The sequence below is a fragment of a genome, unplaced genomic scaffold (assembly GCF_019419815.1).
Source record: "Pyrus x bretschneideri cultivar Hongxiangsu unplaced genomic scaffold, Pyrus_bretschneideri_v1 Contig7, whole genome shotgun sequence".
NCBI lineage: Eukaryota > Viridiplantae > Streptophyta > Magnoliopsida > Rosales > Rosaceae > Pyrus > Pyrus x bretschneideri.
In genome coordinates this window covers 5,106,210-5,127,770 of record NW_025999809.1, presented here as the reverse complement: position 1 = coordinate 5,127,770, position 21,561 = coordinate 5,106,210, and the positions used below count along the sequence as shown (strand labels likewise).

General features: G+C 37.7%; 3 protein-coding genes and 1 pseudogene across 3 annotated transcripts; 3 read left to right on the top strand and 1 right to left on the bottom strand.

Annotated features, from left to right (window-relative positions):
* The first annotated feature begins 1,823 nt into the window (after window positions 1-1,823).
* Window positions 1,824-4,145, top strand: LOC103941378. Its single transcript, XM_009351570.3, has 4 exons — window positions 1,824-2,055; window positions 3,056-3,117; window positions 3,243-3,347; window positions 3,548-4,145. Exons 1-4 carry the CDS (start codon window positions 1,824-1,826, stop codon window positions 3,695-3,697), a joined length of 549 nt encoding a protein of 182 aa, XP_009349845.2. The 3' UTR covers window positions 3,698-4,145.
* Window positions 4,146-6,076: 1,931 nt separating this feature from the next.
* On the top strand, window positions 6,077-8,463 carry LOC103941380 (annotated as a pseudogene).
* Window positions 8,464-11,855: 3,392 nt separating this feature from the next.
* On the top strand, window positions 11,856-14,918 carry LOC103941376 (putative kinase-like protein TMKL1). The gene is given in 5 exon segments (XM_009351568.2): window positions 11,856-11,874; window positions 11,877-12,569; window positions 12,572-12,819; window positions 12,821-13,238; window positions 13,976-14,918. Coding segments are annotated over 5 exon segments (2,019 nt in total). The 3' UTR covers window positions 14,617-14,918.
* Window positions 14,919-15,612: 694 nt separating this feature from the next.
* LOC103941377 (probable pectate lyase 8) lies at window positions 15,613-20,785 on the bottom strand. The gene is made up of 7 exons (XM_009351569.3): window positions 20,544-20,785; window positions 20,396-20,449; window positions 19,739-19,804; window positions 16,960-17,602; window positions 16,742-16,845; window positions 16,431-16,569; window positions 15,613-16,202 (listed from the first exon to the last, which is right to left on the bottom strand). The coding sequence occupies exons 1-7, from the start codon at window positions 20,675-20,677 to the stop codon at window positions 15,987-15,989; spliced, it is 1,356 nt and encodes a 451-aa protein (XP_009349844.1). The 5' UTR covers window positions 20,678-20,785; the 3' UTR covers window positions 15,613-15,986.
* Window positions 20,786-21,561: the final 776 nt, after the last annotated feature.

Below are 21,561 nucleotides of genomic sequence, written 5' to 3'. Positions count from 1 at the left end.
TTAAGCATCTCCCTTTCTTTCCTAAGTAGCTCTCTTTCTCTTTCATTAGCTTGAAATAATCTCTCAGCAGCTGCAAATTTTGCCTCATCTCTAGCCTTATCAACCTCAAATTTAGCCATTTCCCTCACCAAAGTCAATTCACCTTGGCGAGCAAGTTCTTCCATATATTTTGCATAATCATTCTTGGAAGAACTCCTTCTCTTTGAAGCCTTCTTACCTTGAAGCCTGAGTGGATAACAGGTCGACCCCGACACTTGTTCAAGGGTGGCTTTCGGTACTTGTTTTGTGTCGCTTTCATGAACATACGAGTTGTGATTTGACGTAGAGTGTAAAGGGGTGCTATTCATGACAACTTCTGGACCGACAGGCACAACTCTGAATTTGGGACAATCTTTGACAATATTCCAACATTCCCACAGGTTGAATGATTTGTTTTTGTTTTTGGCATTGTACCAAGCTTGTGCTTGAAGTGTCTACAAAATGTGGGAGAAGAAAAAATTATAATCAAAGTAGCTAATGTAAATTTGGGCATAGTACAAACAAATAAATAATATATTGTTACCTAATCCGCGTAATTTTCCCCACTTCGAATATTAGTACTAGATTGTGCCAAGACTTTTCTCTAATGAGTAAACGATTGGCTGAATATTCTCGAACGACTTGAGAGCAATTGTTTTGTTCTTTTGCCACCAATTTTCTCAAGAAAAAGGGAACGAATATTGCTCCACATTTCTCGCAATTGCATCTCATTACTCGTAATCGAATCATGAGTAACTTTAACCTAGATAGAACACAATGCAACATCTTTAATAAGCGTCCAATTCATACCTGCGTTATTGGCCTTTTTTTTTTTTTTTGAAACAAAAGTAGATATAAACTTTGAGAGAAAGATTGGAATGTGGTTGAAAGTATTTGAGAAAATATAAAAGTGTGGTGTAAGGTGGAAGATAATGATAAGGTATTTATAGAAATTAAATATTTTTTTTTTAAATTTTTTCGGATTTTTATTTAATTTTTATTAACTTAATTAATTTATACCGTTGGATTACACAATATTTGAAATCCAACCCTCCAGATTGTGACACGTGGCATAACGGTAACATATCATTTTTTTTTAAAGCCGAAAAACTTGGACTATTGATCTGGATTCAAAAGGACCAGATCGTGCCACGTCATCTGTCGTTGGGGGAATTTTGAAATTTTTATTTACCGTTAAATCGAACAATCCAGAAAGAAGAGTCGTTGAAATCCAATGGCCGAGAGAGTGCCACGTTGCACCCAACAACGACTACAGACAGCCTATCCAGCGCGGGCCCCATCGCCTGCAAATCTTTTCAGTGATGCACCCCCACTCGCACTTGTGTTGCATGCGCCTGACGCAAAATTTTTAATAACTTAGCTGACGTCAGTCCCCCTAAAGCGCTTGGACCTTGGATTTGCGCTTGAGCTCCCCCTCAACCCAATAACCCGAATGTGCTTGAGCTACTTAGTCTGGCGATTTGAGTTGTTGGAGCAGCCGGTCCCCTTGGTGTTTAATCAAATTCTTAAAATGAACAGATATTTAATCATCGAAATTAAAAAAATAAGACGCCTATATCAAAAAAAACCTCTTAGAAAGACATTTAAAATTGGCCCATGAAAAAAGGCCCACAGAAAAATAATAACTCTGTTACATTAGGCCATTCGTAGGCCCTTCCAACGCTCTGCTTGTGAGGCTGAGAGAGAGTCTTGAACTATCTCCTCCTTATCTGTGTAAAACCTCAAATGGCGGTTGAAGCTCTCCCAATTAATCTTCCGTGACATTTTTGCAGAAAGATAACTCAATGGCCGGTTCGCTTATGCCGCAAAGCCTGTGCTGCATAACCCCACAATCCCCAAATTGTTACAAGAATGAAACCCTAGCTTTCTCCAACTCTCAGCTCTTCTCCTCCAGTTCATCTTTTAGATTAAAGAAACAGACTTTACCGTCAGCTATTCGGATTAAGAGGCGGAGGAGTCAGAATCATCGCTCTGTGGTTCCTGTTGTGTTTGCTTCACAGTCCAACTTCTTCAAAGGTTAGCTGCATTTCGCTGCTTTTGTTGCTGTTCTACTTTCTCTTTTGATTTGGTACTTGTTGATTGGCATCCCTGAACATTTTTATTTGATGGGTTCTTGTAATTTTCTGTTTTCTGAATTGAGTTTTTTCTGTTTTTGGTTTTTGGTTTCTGGGTTTTGATAAATAATGCTATTGCAGCTGAACGGTAATGGTGAGTAGGAAGTAATGTGCATATTTATGCAGAAAGCATGCTGGTTTTCAGTTAGATTCTGGAATTTTGTAGTCTCTAGAGTTAGATATAGTTTAACAATTCACTGCGTTGTCCAAAAACTTTAAAAATTCGGGTGATTTTTGGTTAGTAGAATGTGACTGGCCCGAAAAACAAATGCGATGATTTCTACATAGAGGCTCTTGTACTGAAGTTGTAACTAGAATGATAATTTTTGTGAATACTAGAATCTTGTTGCCGTAAGATTAAAGAGCCCCGATTTTAGACTATAGTTGAGGGAACTGGCTAATTATGCATAATCCATGAGAGCCTAATATTTGGCGGGTGCAAGACTTAACTGATTACTGATGTGCAATGTGTAGCAAGTGTGATTTTCTTGGGGCAATTTTGGTTATGTGGCATTTTTTCTTTTACGTTTATAGGTTCATAAGAATAGGTCCCCTTATTAGTTTTTTTTCAGTTTTCGTCAACGGAAAACTTGTATGGAGGATCCACTTCCAATTGCATGAAAAGTAGTCCAAGAAGGTATTTCTATTACGACCCTTAAATGCAGGCTAATTTTGAGTCAGAATTTTTTAAGTGTTAGGATAAGATGTTAGGTTTGTGGTTGAGTTACATTATCACATGGAGGAAGTTATTATGTTCTTAAAACTTAAATTCACATCAAATTCAATGTTGTTAGCATCACATGAACTACTTTCGTTGCTGTCCTGCTCATACAAGAGAGCATATAGTTACTGTTGTTTATTTTTACATGTGTGTTAACTGCTGGTGTAAATTATGTAAATAGTTCTGCAAACGGCATGGAAGGTTGGGAGAGATGGAGTTGAGGCAGGAACCAATCTTGTCCCGGTAAGTTCTGTAGGGTCTCCCCTTTCTTGCGACGATTTGCATTTCAGTGCCTGCTATTTTTCTTTCTTTCTGTACAAATTGGAGATTGTTGATATTTTGTTTTCATTTTGCTTTGGGGGTGGTAGAATTCAGTACCGAGACCAGTTGCAAGGGTTTCTGTGACTATAGTTGCATTGACACTTTCACTGTTTGTGCTCAAATCTTTCCTGTCTACAGCTTTCTTTGCACTGGTATGTTGTCCGTTTCTTTCCTCCTCCAAGAACAGTAAATTGCGTATTTTGCTGCCTTACTATAAAGAAATGAGATAATACGTAGACAATTTATCGTCAATAAGAGAAGATTGTTCTTATATAGATATTAGATAGTCCTGTATTTGTAAAGTACATATATGATATGTAATTGTATTGAAGTAAGCATTGTATGATAACAGGCTACGATGGGACTTGTATACTTTATATTCATTGCTTTGAATAAGGATGAAGGGCCCAGGGGGGGTGGAGGCACCACTTCAACGCCAAAGGAGGACGGGATAGACGACAGTCTAGAAGAAGCCAGAAGAATCATGGAGAAGTACAAGTAACAGACACATGGGTGGACCGTGGAATGGAACAAGGTATCTTCATTGACAGAACAAAAATCTCTCATTTGCTGGTTTATGCTGTTAGGAAAGGCCTAGCATAGCGAACCTGACTGTGAGGAGCCGTCCTTTTCGGAAAGTTGACGGGAAGTTAATTAGTTTTAATCTTTGCAAAGCTCATGGAGATCTTATTATACACAAAAGAATGGTCTTTTCTGTAGAAGTTGGCATTGATGGTAGGAAATTGCCACGGTTAATATAGTTATTAGTGGCAGCATGATAAAATGAGACGGAGAGAAAGGCGTATACGATAAGTTACAAGACAAGAGGGAGACAGAGAGAAATGAGTATACGCTGCGAAGTGATTATCGCACTTCCTTTTATGAGCCGTTAAGATATATGGTTTACAATCTTATTTTCTCAAAAACTAAAGAATTTAATCTTTGAATTATTTTCTCTTTCTTCTTGTTGAATTAGAAATTTCAGAATGCTACTCACCGGGAATCACAACTGGATTGATGAGTAGCACAGAATGAAGGAGATAGTAGAAAATCACGCATATGCAGTAGATACACAAACCATTACCCTAGTCCTAGACCACTTCTCTTCCTTTAGCCATTCCGCGATCGCCGGATTATATTTCGGAACCATTTCATGTTAGAACCAATCTTATTTCCATCATTAAACAATGACAATGTAACTTGTGAGGCAAGTAAACATACATCATGAACACATTCATAAGTAGACATGAGGGGATTGATGTTGCCGGTGCGCTCTATGCTACTATCAACCCCACCGTTGGTCATCTCAGCAATAACCTGTTGATTTCAAAGATCAACATATAAATAGTAAGAGACCAGAAATTACTAAAAGAAAAAAAAAGAAACAATAGCATATAGATTTGCAATGCTGACCCGGGCCTTCCAGATGTGGACATCAGTGTGACAAAGTGAGGTATATTTGATCTTGATCCTTACCACATTGGCTTGGGGTAGAGCAACCTCCACATTCTCTATTGTCAATGGCTTCCCACACAACCATTGCTATAAGACCTCTCACTTACAAGTGAAGAGGGATATCACTAAACTGTAGTACTAAGTAGCATGTTTTTAGAGAATTAATTTCTTAGATTGATGTGCAAGTGGAATTCACAATGGAAACGTAGCTAGCATTCCTTTTCCACGTAACTCAACTCAAACTCTTTCTCCTTCACCAAGTATCTTCACGAAGAAGATTTTTGGTCACTTAGATTTAGGTTTCAAATATTAAATTTCACTCTCATAAACCCCTAAAATTCCGAAACCTTCCTTGTTGTCTACTCCTTGCTCCAGCTTGGGGTCGGCGGCAACCCAGTGCCTATCCCTCCTTGCCCTCTTCCTTCTTCCCCTTTCTCCCATCCTCTGATTCCTCCCTTTCTCCCATCACTTATAAGACCTCTCCCTTTCTTCAACCTTCTATTACCTCTATATCTTCCCTTTTCTCCCTCTGTTTTCCCCTTACCTCCCCATCCTCCCTTTTTTTCTCCCGACTCCATCCCGTTTTTCACTTTTCCAAACCACCATGGTTAATGATTTGGATTTACTTTTTATGCATTTAGCTTTCAGCTTTTTCCTCTCTAAGCATTTTGTGTTTGAGATTGCTTTGAGCTTGGTCTCAGTTGTCTCTGAGTTTATCTCAGATCTGGCTTCTATGCCTTGCTCCTTTCCAAATATCACTCCTCAACGTGAAATTACAACCATCTACTCTTGCTGCTCGTTTCATTAGGTGTCTCTTCCTATGATCTCCTCTGGATGTGCGCTTTGGTGGCTCGTAGCATTTAAATTGCATTTTGCACTATTTGGTAGGATTATGGGAGTGTCAACGCAGGTAGATCTGTGGTAGCGGTGGTTCTGTTTTGGTGGAGGCGTCTGCTTTACATTTTCATGTCTAGGCTTTTCTGGTTGTTTGTTGCTTCGGGCTGCTCGCTTTGGGCCCATTTTATTGTAATTTTCTTTTATCGAGTTAGGATTTTGCTTGACTTTTATGCACTCTCTTTTTGAGTTGTCCTTACCATATACTAGCTTTCTTTTTTAATAAAATTTACTTGCTATTTAGTACTACGGTCTAGTGGTATTCCTCTTCACGTGTAAATAAGAGGTTTTAGGTTTGATTCTCGTCAAATGCGAGTTTGAACCACATTATGCTAGCCCATTATGAGGCGAAGCCCACCCCCTCTCCTTTAGTGTAGATAATATCATTTATTCCAAAAAAAAAAATTTAAAATAAAATTTACTTTGATTAACCAAAAATAAAAAATAAAGTCGTTGTTAAAGAAATAATTATCGTCAATAGATGAAATCAAAATTAAAAAAAAAAAAAATTAATGAAAATGATTTGAAAACTTTGAGTTTTAACGATAAGGACAAAATAAAGAGTAAAGTAAATAGTACTATAATTGACTTTTTAGTGTAAAAATATAATTTTTTGTTAAAGTAAACAGTACCGTATGTTTTTCGTTAAAACTCCTTTTAAAAAAAGCCTTATGACGCATCATGGGCTAAATAGTTTCTAGCTTCAGCATATTCCTTAAATTTAAGATTTTTCTTAATAATTATTGAATCCTAAATAAAATCTGAACCGTCCAGTCGAAAAAATAAAAAATAATCTGAGATGGCAAGTTTCATGATGATACTGTAATACCCATATTCTACAGAGCTGAGCCTCACCAAACATTCCCAGCTCCGCCATGACCCCCACCATCTGCAACCCCACAATTCCGCCTCCCTCTCACCCATCTTCCCTCTTCCCACAAATTACATCATGCAAAATCATCAGAGACCTGCACCAAGTCCACGCCCACTTCATCAAAACCCGCCAAATCCATGACCCCCTCGCCGCCGCCGAAATCCTCCGCTTCTACGCCCTCTCAACCCACCGCAGTATCCAATGCGCCCGATCAGTTTTCACCCAAATGGAGAAGCCCAATTGCTTTTCTTGGAACACAATCATCAGAGCTCTCGCAGAGAGCCCTGTTAACGACCACTCGCACGATGCCCTCTTCTTCTTTTCTCAAATGGTTGCTGATGGTTCTGTGGGACCCAATAAGTTCACCTTCCCCTCTGTGCTCAAAGCCTGTGCAAAAATGGGGAATCTTGAGGTGGGTAAGTGTGTTCATGGCATGGCTGTGAAGTTTGGATTGGAAAATGATGGGTTTGTTGTGAGCAATCTTGTGAGGATGTATGTAATGTGTGAGGTTATGGAGGATGCAAATTTGTTGTTTTATAGGAGTGTTGGGATTTTGGTGTTTTGAATGGAAGGAAGCAAGAGGGCAATGTAGTTTTGTGGAATGTGATTGTTGATGGGTGTGTAAGACTTGGGGATTTTAGAGCTGCCAGGGAGCTGTTTGATAAAATTCCTCAGAGAAGTGTGGTGTCGTGGAATGCGATGATATCTGGGTACACACAACACGGGCTTTTTAAGGAGGCTGTGGAAATGTTCCGGGATGTGCAGATTGGGAATGTGTGTCCAAATTATGTGACTTTGGTTAGTGTCTTGCCTGCGATATCACGGCTTGGTGCACTTGAACTAGGGAAGTGGATGCATTTGTATGCCGATAAGAATGGAATTGGGATTGATGATGTGCTTGGTTCTGCTTTGGTTGATATGTATTGTAAGTGTGGGAGCATTGAGGACGCTCTTCGAGTTTTTAAGCAACTGTCTAAAGGGAATGTGATTACTTGGAATGCCATAATCAGTGGGCTTGCTATGCACAGTCGAGTTGATGATGCACTGGATTATTTTTCCAAGATGGAACGAGCTGGTGTGGTGCCTAGTGATGTAACAAATATTGGTATCTTGAGTGCTTGTAGCCATGCCGGTTTGGTGGAGAAGGGAAGAGCATTCTTCATCCATATGATTAATGTAATTGGCTTAGAACCTAGAGTTGAACATTATGGTTGTATGGTTGATTTATTAGGTCGTGCCGGATTGTTAGAAGAAGCTGAAGAGCTTATATTAAACATGCCAATTCAGCCGGATGATGTCACATGGAAGGCCTTGCTCGGTGCTTGCAAGATGCAAGGGAACATCGAGATGGGCAAAACGTGTGGCAGAGATTTTGATGGACTTGGCTCCTCATGATAGCGGATCCTACATTGCTCTCTCAAACATGTATGCCTCTTTAGGAAATTGGGAGGCAGTTGCAAATGTGAGATTGCGGATGAAAGATATGGACATTAGGAAAGATCCTAGAGGTAGCTCGATTGAGCTTGATGGAGCAATTCACGAGTTTGTGGTGGAAGACGAATCCCATGCTAGAGCCGGAGAAATCCATTCAATGTTGGAGGAAATTTCCGAAAAATTGAGCTTGGAAGTCCATAGACCTAACACCACACAAGTGTTGCTCAACATGGATGAAGAAGAAAAACAAAGTGCATTACATTACCATAGCGAAAAGATTGCAACTGTCCTTCGGCTTAATCAGTACAGCCCCTCGAACCAGTCTTCAAATTTTTAAGAACCTACGCATATGCGAAGATTGTCACTCTTCGATAAAGTTGATCTCGAAAATTTATAAACGCAAGATTGTTGTCAGGGATCGGAAGCGCTTCCACCACATCGAAATGGTTTATGCTCTTGCAAGGATTACTGGTAAATGCCTACACATATCAATTCAATTGTATTCTGATTCTTATTCTAAGCTAACCGTTGTGTTATGTGACGAATGTACAATATTGTGATGTTTGACAGAGTTAGGAAGTCTTGTATGCATACTTATTGCCGGGAGCTATTATTTACACTTCAAAATAGTAATCATGCACTCTTTCTCGAGTGAAAAAATTAAAGAGGAAAAGTGCATGATAGCTTTTGCTAGTGGTTTAACACTTTTGTTTCCAGAGCTAGACACACCTGATTAGCAGAACACGAAAGTTACAATCCCAATATCTTCATGCAGGTCGCATGCAGCCATAGACCAAAAAGGCTTTTTTCATAAGCACTTTGACTTCTAGCCAAAAGCCATAATTATTAAACATAATGATTAAGCAATTCAATTTGGGGGAAAACAAGAAATATTATGGTGGTAATCTGGATTTACTTATGAATAGTCAACATTTAAAATTTAAATTGGAGGAATGCATGATTTATGCTTTTTTGTTTTCAGGGCTAATTATATTTTACATCATTGAGATCTGGGGTGATTTTTAAAAGTGTTACGAAGTTCTAATTTTCTCATTTTCATTATAAAGTATTGAAATTGCATCTAGTATGCTTTGGCTAGATTGATTGTTTGATCCTTCATTAAATTAATGACATCATGAGCATAAGATCCTTTTATGGGCAGTGTCTAAGCCACATTGATAGAAAAACTTATCAATTTAATCAAGGCTTAAATGTCAAAATTGTCCCTATGTTATAGCTATTTAGCCAATTTAGTATCTGTGTTTTCAATTTGACCAATGGTTATCGTGTTTTATCTATGTTAGACAATTAGGGACATTTTATCTAGTCTTTGTTAAAAAAAATAAATAAAATAAAAAAAATCATAAATTATTATAAACTTATATATAAGATTCTCTATTTAATTTAAAATTAAATTATATTAAAATTAAAAATTAAAAGAAAAGTACTCTCCTTTTTCTATGTCACAACCTTAACAATTTTTATTAGATTGAAAGTTATATCTTTTATATGTGTTATTTCTCATTGATTTGCATTTTTTTGAAAAATTAACTTTAAATAAATGGCTCTCTCAATTGCGGTATGTTACTCAATTACACAGTTAGAGAAGAGGTGGTTAGATTAATTTTCTTAGGACTACTGATGATAGGTGGGATTGAAGTGGATCTACAAACACATTCGTCGAGTTGCAAGCGTGTGTTGCTAGGATTGGGGTTTCAATTAAAAATATTTTTCTATAATAGCTTGTAATATTTTTATGAATTTTTTAACAGAGATTAGGTGAAATGTTTTTAATTCGCTCATGAAGATAAACACGATGACTAATTGGCCAAAAATTGAAAACGTATAAATTAAATTGGCCAAATAACTATAATACAGAGACCATTTTAATATTTAAGTGCTTAATGAATGATTAAATATTCAAAAAAATAAAAGGTGCAAGTTAATACAATTTCAAGACTTCGGGGTGTGGTACGAAAAAATTAAAACCTAGTGATCAGTTTTGGAAACCAACTGTTTTTTTCTTGACTGCATGCATGAGGTGCAAAACCAAAAGAGGCAATCAGTGTGTCGCCATCATGCTGAACAAGGAAGTGCTTTTAAGTTTCATTAGCTGCTGACCACTTAACAAAAAACAGCTTCTGATAATCTCGATTAATTATCTTAAACAAAACAAAAAAGGAGATTCTTCCAAATAGTAGATGGATCGATGATGAAAATCATGCAATTAAGGGAATGATTAATTTGAAATTGACTGGCGTGAGCATGAACAGAAACCAACTCCATCAAATCTTTATTTCCCTAATCATCAATTTGAACATTATTTCACTAAATTAATCGATACTAAATTTGATTGTGACCCACATGATGGAATGGTGGAACTCACCACATGAGAACATCACCTTTAACACCCTCACGCTAAAATCTTTTGCTTTGTATAATCTAACCCTGACCCACCTGTCAGCCACAAAGCATGCGGACCCACCGGACGCGGCGTGTGGAACACCATCAAAACCGACCCTCGCTCTCCATCTCCAACTTCAAATCAAAGATAATCGACACGTGTACGGTTGTATATCAAGGACCACCACAACTACAGTACAGCCGCGCCTACACTGTCCCTTGAAAAGACAAGACTCGGTGGCTTGCTGCTCAGCCAAAGCTTTCTTCTCAAGAAAAGCAACCGTTGCTGCAACCCTATGAGATTTTAAATAAATAAATAAAACCAATTCGAAAGGTGGGCGTGCACAGCGCAGGCAAAAATTAAAATATCAAAAGCAAATCCCCAATAATTTATTGAACCAAGTGGAGGAGTGTTCTGCTAAAATTTTAGTTATTTTTGGTCCCTCAACTTGAGTCTTAGTTTCACTTTGGCCCTCAATTTTCCTTTCTTCTCAAGTTGGTTATAAAATGATACTACATATTATTTCTCCTTCTGCACACATATATTTGTTTCTGACAATTGAATTAAATAAATAAGCATTAATACTGAATTTGTCAGCAAGAAACTCTGTTTGGATCAACATCAAATCAATGTAGCTTCGGAAAGCCCAATTAAATTGAGACACGTTTAAAATCAAATGTGTAGATTATTGTTTTAGCACTCATTAATAAAACAACTAAGAACCACATCAATCAGCTTGGTTTGGTTTGGTTTGTTTGTATTACTACCCATGGGCATAATTGGTCACATGTAAGTAAATGGAGGACATTTTTGTCAAAGTAAATGAATTTTCTAGATGCAATTCAAGAAATCAGATGTGTTATCTAAACTTTCGTAACAAAAATCATTTCTGTCTTTATTACTTATGTTATAATAAATAGGCGAATCTCAATGAAAGTGAAGTATTCATTACGAACAATAATGTAAAAGGATTCTATGATGTTGTACGAAGAGAATGCTAAGAAAACTTTCTCAAAGACGGGACTCTCTATGAACTTTCTGCCATTCATAATTTTTACACAATATTTTATGATGTCGGCACGAAAATTGATGTTAAACTGTAAGATAATATAAAGTTCTTGAAGAATCTCACTTTGAGTCTCCTTAGTATTTTTTTTTTAGTATAACGACATATTTTACACTAAAAAATAAAAAAATTTGACTAAACTACATAATAGACAACTTAACGGTAGTCTTCTTAGCATTTCTTGTTGTAAGAAATCAAATAGTTAAGTACAGTTACAAATATTATACGCACATTCAAAAGTCTAGGACCTCTTTTCAAAAAAAAAAAAAAAGTAGTCTAGGATCAATATGAGACCAAAATAAATGTGAAGGCCGAAAGTGATAAAACCTCAAAAATTTAGGAGCAATTACAAGAAATTAAAACTTTATGCTCCAATCCAACGGTAGATAATTAACATAGTACGGATGTGAAATCAAATCAAAGGCCCCTATACATATACTAGGAGATCACTTGTAGTTAACACTCTTGTCAGCTTTTCCAAAAATAACAGAGCTTCTTTGAACCGCCCACCACCTTTCCTCTCTGCTCCTTCCATGGAGGTTTCGAAACGTTTCTCCTCTACATTTTCCTCCTCTGCTTCCTCCTACCCTTGAACAGCAAACCTACCGACTCTGTTTCTGCAGATGTCGACCTCCTCCTGGGAAAAATCAAAGCTTCACTGCAAGGTAACTCTCAGAACTTGCTCTTATCTTCCTGGAACTCCTCTGTGCCTCTCTGCCAATGGAGGGGACTCAAATGGGTTTTCTCCAACGGCTCTATTTTGCTCTGCACCGACCTATCCTCCCTTCAGTGGACCAACTTGTCACTCTCCCGAGACCCAGCTCTCCACCTTTTTTCCCTTCAGCTCCCATCTGCCAATCTCTCTGGTTCTCTTCCCAGAGAGCTGGGGGAGTTCTCTATGCTCCAAAGCTTGTACCTTAACATAAATTTCCTCACTGGGACCGTCCCATTGGAGCTTGGGTACAGCTCTTCCCTCTCTGACATCGATTTGGGAAGCAATTTGTTGAATGGGGTTTTACCGCCGTCGATCTGGAACTTGTGTGACAATCTGGTTTCCCTTAGGGTTCATGCGAATTCGCTGTTCGGTTCGGTTCCTGAACCTGCATTGCGAAACTCTAGCTGCAAGAATTTGCAGTTTCTTGATTTTGGTGGGAACAAGTTTTCTGGGAATTTCCCAGAATTTGTAACCCAGTTTGGTGGGCTTAAAGAGCTTGATCTTGGAAGTAACATGTTTTCGGGTCTCATTCCTGGGGTTTAGCGCAGTTAAACCTCGAAAAATTGAACCTTTCGCATAATAATTTTAGTGGGGTGTTGCCTGTTTTTGGTGGATCAAAGTTTGGTGTGGAGGCTTTTGAGGGTAACATCCCTGGACTTTGTGGGGCGCCTTTGAAAAGTTGCAGTGGAAGCTCTGGATTGAGTCCCGGTGCAATTGCCGGCATTGTTATTGGTTTGATGACTGCAACTGTGGTTTTGGCTTCATTGTGTATTGGGTATGTGCCAAAACAAAAAGAAAAACAGCACGGAAGAGAGTGAAGATGAAATAGAGGAAGAAGAAGATGAGGAAAGTGGGGGCGGAGGCGGTGGCGGTGGTGATCAAGGAAGGCTTATTTTGTTTCAGGGCGGTGAGCATTTGACGTTGGAGGATGTGTTGAATGCAACAGGACAAGTGTTGGAGAAGACCAGCTATGGGACTGTGTACAAGGCAAAGCTCTCAGATGGAGGGACCATCACTTTGAGGCTGTTGAAGGAAGGTAGTTGCAAGGATGGGAGCTCTTGTCTTCCTGTGGTGAAGCAACTGGGGAGGATTCGCCATGAGAATTTGATTCCGTTGAGAGCTTTCTATCAGGGGAAGAGAGGGGAGAAGCTTCTGATATATGACCATCTTCCTCACAGAAGCCTTCATGATCTTTTACATGGTATGCATATATTTCGTGCTTATCTCTGTCTTTTGTTGCTATTCAGTTGTTCTGTGAGATTGAATAGTTTTGTTTGCCTATTAAAAAATTAGCTTTGAAATACTTTGTTTTGTTATTGATACATCGTATGTCTTTGGCCTCTTGTGATTGTTGAAACATTTCAAATCATCAATGTTCGATGATCGCCCTAGATATTTATCAGTTTCTATTAATAGTTAATTGTAATACCGGAAAATACGATCAAACGAGAGTTTGAACGGTTCACTGCCCTTGGCTTAGTAGGCCTCTGATACGTGAAAGGATTCACTGGCATGAAATGTCTCAGGAGATGGATTGATTTCACTGTCCGGCATATGATTACAGGTTTACTTTGTACAATTTACATGGATATGAAAGAGTGGAAACTTAGTTACATGGATCTTGCGGTTAACTGTTATGTAGGAGTTGTTTTGAGAATTCATAAAAGCCCTTTGGAAGATTTGGAAACAACAGATTATATTTAGGCTGTCTCACGTTAAGCAACTTCAAAGTCTCTTGTGCTTTGCTAACCCTATGTTTCTCAAATTGGAATCAACATATCTTCCACAACCAATGACCTATAGAGTTGTGAAAGCATCTTGAAGAAAATGCACACATCCTCAAAGGGTTCACATATTATTTGCTGCCTATTTCTTAACTTATCAACACTCCCTGTGGAATTGTTTAACTATTTTTTCATCTGTTTTTGTTGGATGCAGAAGCCAGAGCAGGGAAACTTGTGTTGAACTGGGCTCGGCGACACAAGATTGCACTGGGAATAGCTCGAGGACTAGCATATCTTCATACTGGTCTTGAAACACCTATCACTCATGGGAGTGTAAAATCTAAGAATGTGCTAGTGGATGAGTTTTCTGTAGCTAGGCTCACAGAATTTGGGCTTGACAAGCTATTGATCCCTACTGTGGCTGATGAAATGGTGGCGGTTGCAAAAATTGACGGTTATAAGGCACCAGAGCTTCAAAAGATGAAGAAATGTAATTCAAGGACAGATGTTTATGCATTTGGAATTATTCTGTTGGAAATTTTGATAGGCAAGAAGCCTGGTAAAACCGGGAGGAGTGGTGAATTTGTGGATTTGCCTTTGATGGTGAAAGTTGCAGTCTTGGAGGAGACGACACTGGAGGTTTTCGACGTGGAGGTACTGAAGGGGGTGAGGAGTGCAATGGAAGAAGGTCTGGTTCAGGCATTGAAACTCGCAATGGGTTGCTGTGCGCCGGTTGCTTCGGTTAGACCCTCCATGGATGAAGTTGTGAGGCAGTTGGAGGAGAACAGGCCAAGGAATAGGTCTACTTTGTACAGCCCAACAGAGACAAGGAGTGAGATTGGTACCCCGTTTTGAACCTTCCATTTCTTAAAAAATGTCCAAAATTATGACTTAATTGAAGATGTTATCGATTAGCCTCGGCGTCTTCGCAATTGAAAATGTTGTGTATCTCTGATTCAGTAGAGAATTGTAGGAGTTCATGGTGATAGGATTTCTTCATCTGGTGGTTCTATTTTTAGGATGAAAAATTAATTCATGGTCGCTGTGTATTTTATGATGGCATTGCCTCTCTTTTAGTCTTCCTTTTCAAGCAAGTGTGCTGGAATGTGTACCAAAATCTCAAATATATTTATGTGTATGCTGCAAATTTCAATGCAGAAGAACCCAAATGTTTCACTATAAAACAATCCATTAAGACATAAACACACGTATTTGTAATAATCAAGAATGTCTAATTCTTTTTTATTTATTATTTATTTTTGTTTATTATCAATTTAGCTCATGAGAAAAATGTATTTATTAAGACATAAACACACATATTTGTAAGAATCAATAATAATACCACTATTATTATTGCAGCAATCTTCTAAAGGAGAACTTACTGTTGTGTCCGCAACATTTGATACTTTATTTATTCTATAATAAAAAAAGATTGAAATACTCTCATTTTAAACTAAGCGGGGTTGTGTTTTTACAAGAAATCTCTAGCCAACCTTTTGCGATTGATATGTTGTGATTATATCAACAACACATCGATATAGGGAAATGGTTTTTGTACTACTTTTTAGTTTACGATGTTTGAACAAGTAAATCAAAGAAAAATTAAGAAGAATGAATAAAGGAGAACAGTGGAAAGAGAAAACGGAAATTATTAGAATTAAAGAGCTAAAAGAAAAGAAGAAAGTGGAAGGAGAAAACGAGAATGACGAAGTCATTTCATATGGATACAATGAGACCATTTGTTACTGTAATAGTGCTATTTGGGAACATTAGCCTAGCCTAGGTTTCTCCTTGCCTAACCACATGGCAAGAACAAAGAGGGTGCCAACTGCGTAGCTTATACATGCAAAATCTCAAACAAGCTTAGTTGGATAAAATGTGCCCATTTTTTTTTAGGTCACATGCAAAACAATGTGGCCTTGTCATCAAATATTTCATTGCCTAAAGTGCAATTACAATATTATATGGACCAAAGAAAATAGAAAATTACAAACAAAAAAGAAAATGTGACTAGTAAAAAATGTACACTTCTTCAAATACTTGATTGGGGCAAATAGGGTGGAAGGAAGGGATGTAAACTTAATGGCTCCACACCAATAATCAAGGGAAAGAAGAATGAGTAATAATTTCTTTCTTCCTTCTGTTCTTGTTTCTTTTCTTTTTCTTTTTTTTTTTTTTTTTTTGTTGTTTTTTTTGGGGGGGGGGGGGAAGGGATTGAAACATAATTAACATTGGTAACCCCTCCGGCAGCTGAGGACGCCGGCGCTGGCCGTGATGGAGCCAACCATTGAAGATGACTTGGCCCCCAAGCTAGAGGCCCTGGCATAGCTTGCTCCAGAACCAGTTCCCGATGCAATGAAATAGGCTCCATTGAGCATCAGGTCTCCTTCTGATCTCCAGTTCCAGTGCGTCCAGTCATTTGGATCAACTCTATGTGTGACCTGCAAATTATCAATTAAACAAATTGCAAATGTTGTCAAATTCCAACCTCATCATCTTAATCAGAAAGACTAAATAGACGGGGTTGTAAATTGCGGTTTATATATAGCTTATTGTTTATTTACCGTCTTTCAATTCATTTTTTACTAATAGTTTGTAGTAGGTTTTATTTGTGCCTATTTCAATCGCTTTATCAAAATTAGCTTCGTTTTTGTATTCCGAAGTTATACCTCCTTTGCAAAAGCATTGTTAGGGGCCAGATATCTGTTGCCCTGGCTGTTAATTGTGGGTTCAGCACTTCCACCAATGGCATACATTTCCCAATGTGTGTAGTCATTGTTCACCACATGGAAATACCCGTGCCTACACCTGCAAAATTAATTCAGTTGGCGACCAATTAATAAATTTAGAATGTGTGACTCTTTATGGTTGCGGAATGTGATCAGCTGGTAGACCGGCAGAGTACAGCCAGTCGACCCGCAACTCACAAACTGCAAAGTTTATTAAAGAAACTAAGAGTTAATCACTTCAGAAATGTTACCTTGGCATCCTTTGAATAAGTCCCTCACCAAAATGGTTGTAAGCAATTGTCACTTGCATAAGTTTGTCCCTTACATAGGAGTCACTATGACCCAATAACATAACCTGTTCCAATCACCAACATAAATGTTCGTTAATTTCTTATTGTGTTTTTAATGAAAGTGTTTATGAGTATAAATGCTTCTAACGAAAACAACCCAGACGAGCCTAGTTATGTACCTCATTATGATGGGTGAAGTAGTTGTTGGAAATGGTAATTGCAGTAGAGCCCATAATAGCATCAATGAGCCCATCAGCACAATTAGAAAGGGAATTGTGGTCAATCCAAATGTGGCTAGATCCAAAAATGGAAATGCCATCCCCGTCCGCCATCGTCCTCCACCCGTAATGGCTTGGCGAGCTCCGGACGAGGGCATTTCCGGTAGATTTGCAGTCATGGATATGTAGCCCATGGATGATGACATTAGTAATGTATTGAATCGTAATGCATGCCCCATATGCAATGTGCACATTGACTCCACGTGCATCAATTGTCTTGAAGCTGTTCATAATTAGCTCTTGCTTTAGTGTGATCATCATGTCACGCTTGAACACAATCCACAACGGCCTGTCCTGGATGACGGCGTGGCGGAGGGTTCCGGGTCTAGGGTTGACGGGATCATCATTGCCGGGGTCGTTCACGACGTAGTATCTCCCGTCGCGGCCGCCCACGGCGTTGCGCCCAAACCCTATGCCGCAGTTTGCAAGGCGCTTGCGGTGGAGCTGCCACTGTGGGTCACATCTCCAACAATCATCAATTGGATTCCCCGTCGCACATGAAAAGAATCCCAAATTTCTTCTCTCTGTGCTATTACGAATGGTCCTGAAAATAATTACAAATAAACAAATAAATCATCAAATTTATATAATATAAATAAATAGGCATGTGAAGCAAATAATGTAATGTCACATGCATAAATAATTTTAAGGGGCCTAAGGGCCATGTGAATAAATGGTAGGGACATACTATATTTGGCAATAATAAACATCAGGGATAAGAAGGATACGGTCCATACGGAATTACGCCTTTTTTTATTATTTATAATTATTTTAATGTTTTTCCTAAATTTAGTGACACAAAGTAATAAATGGGGAGGTGCACAGTTTGTTTGTTCATATTGCAGTGTCGGTGGAGAATTAGGGTCTTATAAAAATTGCATGGAAGTATTTAATGAAGTTGCGGCGGACCCATTGAACGACGTAGTTTCTGTCAGTAGGGTTAGCTGTTATATCAGCTAAAAAATGAAGCAGAATTCTGTTGAGAGAAAGTTTTTTGGTACATAAACCAGATCTGCGATCTCTTCACCAGGCTGGTGATGGGGGGCAAAATTGAAGAAGAATAGACCCCACTAAATTGGGGAGTTATGATCTTTTTTAAGTGAAAGGAACAGTTAATTGAGTGTTTAAACATAAATTTAGGGGAAAATAATGTAACTTCTGACTTTTTATATATGGATGAGACAAATTGTTCATATGAGATGGATTGAATGATGAGAGCTTTTGACTCTTGAGTGCATTGTATTCATCACAGATGAGGCATTGGATTCTAAGGTGTTGACGATGCTAATTTGGTTCCCATGATTGGCTTATGGAAAGGCAAGAGATCGGTTTGAGTGAAAACTAGGAGATGGTTTTGTATGGTATGTAACTAAAGTGTGGTATGTGATTGATATTGAAAGGGTATAGCGATTTTATCACTCTGAATTTAGCTTCTCGTACTCCAAATTGAGTACTTCATAGTTTTATAAACTCTAAGGGAAAGTATCAAAAGTTAAACTACGAGTGCTCAATTCGTTGCTATGAGTAAAGCTATGAATACCATACTTGTGAGACAAATTATTGTGTGGTACTTTAACACTATCACGTATATATATTATCAGTTCACATATGATAGTATATAAGTATGGTTGCCTATTGATATCAAATGATAAACTACCAATGTTCATTCGTACAATTTGTGAGCTGGTTACACCACGTAATAGTGTTCCACCATCACGCTAACAATCTTTCCACATGAAGAGGAGGGGCTTTAGACTTTAGTGAGATAGAAAAACAACCCAAAGGTGCACAAACAAATGCATTGGCACATAAAGCTAATGTGAGATAGAATGAGATTTGGATAAGGGGAAGGAGAAAGAAAAAAAGACAAGAAAATAATAATGCGAAAGCGTGAGGAGCGGATCTGGCGACATGGGCATGTGAGGAAAAGAAAGAGAGGTTGCTGCCGCAAGAACATGCCAACAACATGGGTGGTTGATTCCCCAGAAATCTATAAAGTTTAAACACAAATTCCTATTTAAGTATATGATATAATAACATAATATAATATAAAAGATAGATTATTTAATCATTAAAGACGCAGAGAAAATGGATCTTTGTAGAATATAAGATGACAAAGAATTTGTACCATCAGAAATAGCAGCTTATAATAAAACAATGTAGTTTTGATTCTCAGTCAGTTACTTTTTAATTACGTTAGGTTAAATTTACAAGAAGTGGTCCTCGGGATCTTTTTCGAACAATATAAGTGTACCAATCCTAACCCAGCATGGTTATTTTTGCTTGGAACTGTTGACCGTTTTTAATTTGACTGGAGTTTTTGGCGGTAAAATCTAAATTGTATTTGACTAGATTTAATCTACATATCGGAAAACAATAGAATAGACTTGTATGAAACCGGATGCATTCCATTGTATCCTCTCTCCTTTCGTATATGTCTCTCCTTTCGCGTAACATGATACATAAAAAGAAAGGCAAATACATAACAAATTGACGTTTTGTGTAAGTTTTAACCGGAAAAAAGGTATGCGGAAGGACATGTAATAAAACAAGTTGGTTTGTAATTGAAGCAATCATGCATGACGCCATGAAGCACTTCTTTTATATGACCCCATGATATCTTAAAACATATTAATTAGGGTAACATGCAAATCATAAATGAGAGAAATGAGAGACTTACATGTCAACCATGGAGGCTATTTCATCTGGATTATCTACTGCGTGCTCATCCAAAGCTTCATCAGACCTGCAAACACAGAATTATTTCCACCAAGTTAGAATTCTTTTTTTAATTGAGAAAGAGTTACTAAAAGTTATTATTAACGTGAATCACCTAATTAAATAAGCACAAAGTGATACACACCGCCCGATAAGCGTGGAGAGAGAATTGGATTATGGCAAAAATGACATGATTAATTATGACTTAATTTGATTAGTGCAAGTATTCAAGATTGCTATTGGATAACTGTACATGATATGAAAAAGGTAATTTTGGTATGTAAAAAACTAACATTTCTAAAAGAAGGGGAAAACTATGATCACCAAATAAAGGGTCTAGATTTTTCAGATCCAATCTCAGTTAATGCCTTAAATTTGCACTCTTAGCCAATTCGACGATCCAGATCAAAAGATCTAAAACCAGCCGGGGCAATCCTTGGTTGTCTCTGAAAATATATCTTTATTTTTCTATCTCACACATTACGTTACCATTTTGTTAAAAATTGTATTATCGAAAAACTAAGAAGCTTAGGAAGGAGGATGTATCCCCAATTGAACGCTAGAACCACCTTAAAGCTGAGAAGTTGAAAAAAATAGCAAGTACTACTGAAAAACTGACCTTTCTGCCATTGATGAGTTCTTGGAGCTCAATGACTCCTTTGGTTCCACAAACCTACCACAAAAAAAAATAGCCCTAATCCAATGAACACCCAAAACTTAAAGACTCCACAGTGAAATGCAGCTCAAATTAAAAATAAAATGCATACCTAGAATTTACATTCTTGTCAGTCTCTGCAGAGGCATTTGTGCTTGCAACCAGAGCTAGAAGAACCGCCATTGTCGAAAGTAACAAAAACAAGTTCAAAGAGACCGCCATTGTTGGTTTAGAGCAAGCTCTCATGCTCTAATTTCTGTATTTATGTTAATAATGGCGCTCGACCGGTGTCAAAAATTGAAGAAGAAGAGGAGGAAAAATGGAAGGCAAATGGAGTCGAAGAAAAGTTGTCATGGCGCTGTGTTTATATAGTGAAAGGGCCGGGCCTAATTACTTTTCTAATCTCACTTAAATTAAACCCTGGTTAAGTTAATCACAAAAGTAAACAACATTTAACATCCTTTATCACCACCCTTAACTGCCACTAACTGATTCTCTCACTCTCTCTTTAAAGTCCGCCACCTGTCAAAGGTGTGTGTCGGTCAGTCACGTGCCGCACCCTTTCTGGTCTCTCTCCCTTCACACTTCCTCCAACCCCGAAAGCCCACGTTACCGCATTTATTTTCATTTATTTTTATATATTTTTCTATTTTTTTTAGGGTGGTCTGCAAACACTTTTTTTTTTTCACCTCACGCATTTTTTATTGAAGTATGATTATCTCTTATTTTATTCTCATCTTTTTCTTTCATTTTCTTTTACATATTGTTTTTTATTTTCTTCTGGCTATTAAAAAACTAACACACAACGTCAACATAGCTTAACTGTAACCGTTCAAAATGAAGGGAATGGAAGAAGAGGGAAACTATCAGAAAAGAGAAGATGTGACTTAACATTAACCGTTCAAATAGAAGAGAAGGGAAATAAAGAGAGACTAAAAGGGTGAAGAATCTTACTTTTCTTTTTGAACATTTTAATTTTTAACTATCAAATCAAATGAATTAAAAATAATAATAACAAAGAAATTAACGAAAAGTGTGCAACGTAAATTGAGTGTATAGCATAATAGCACCACTTTTTTTTTACTGAAGCATATTTCTTCATATAACGTAATCGCGGTGCTTTTTAATCT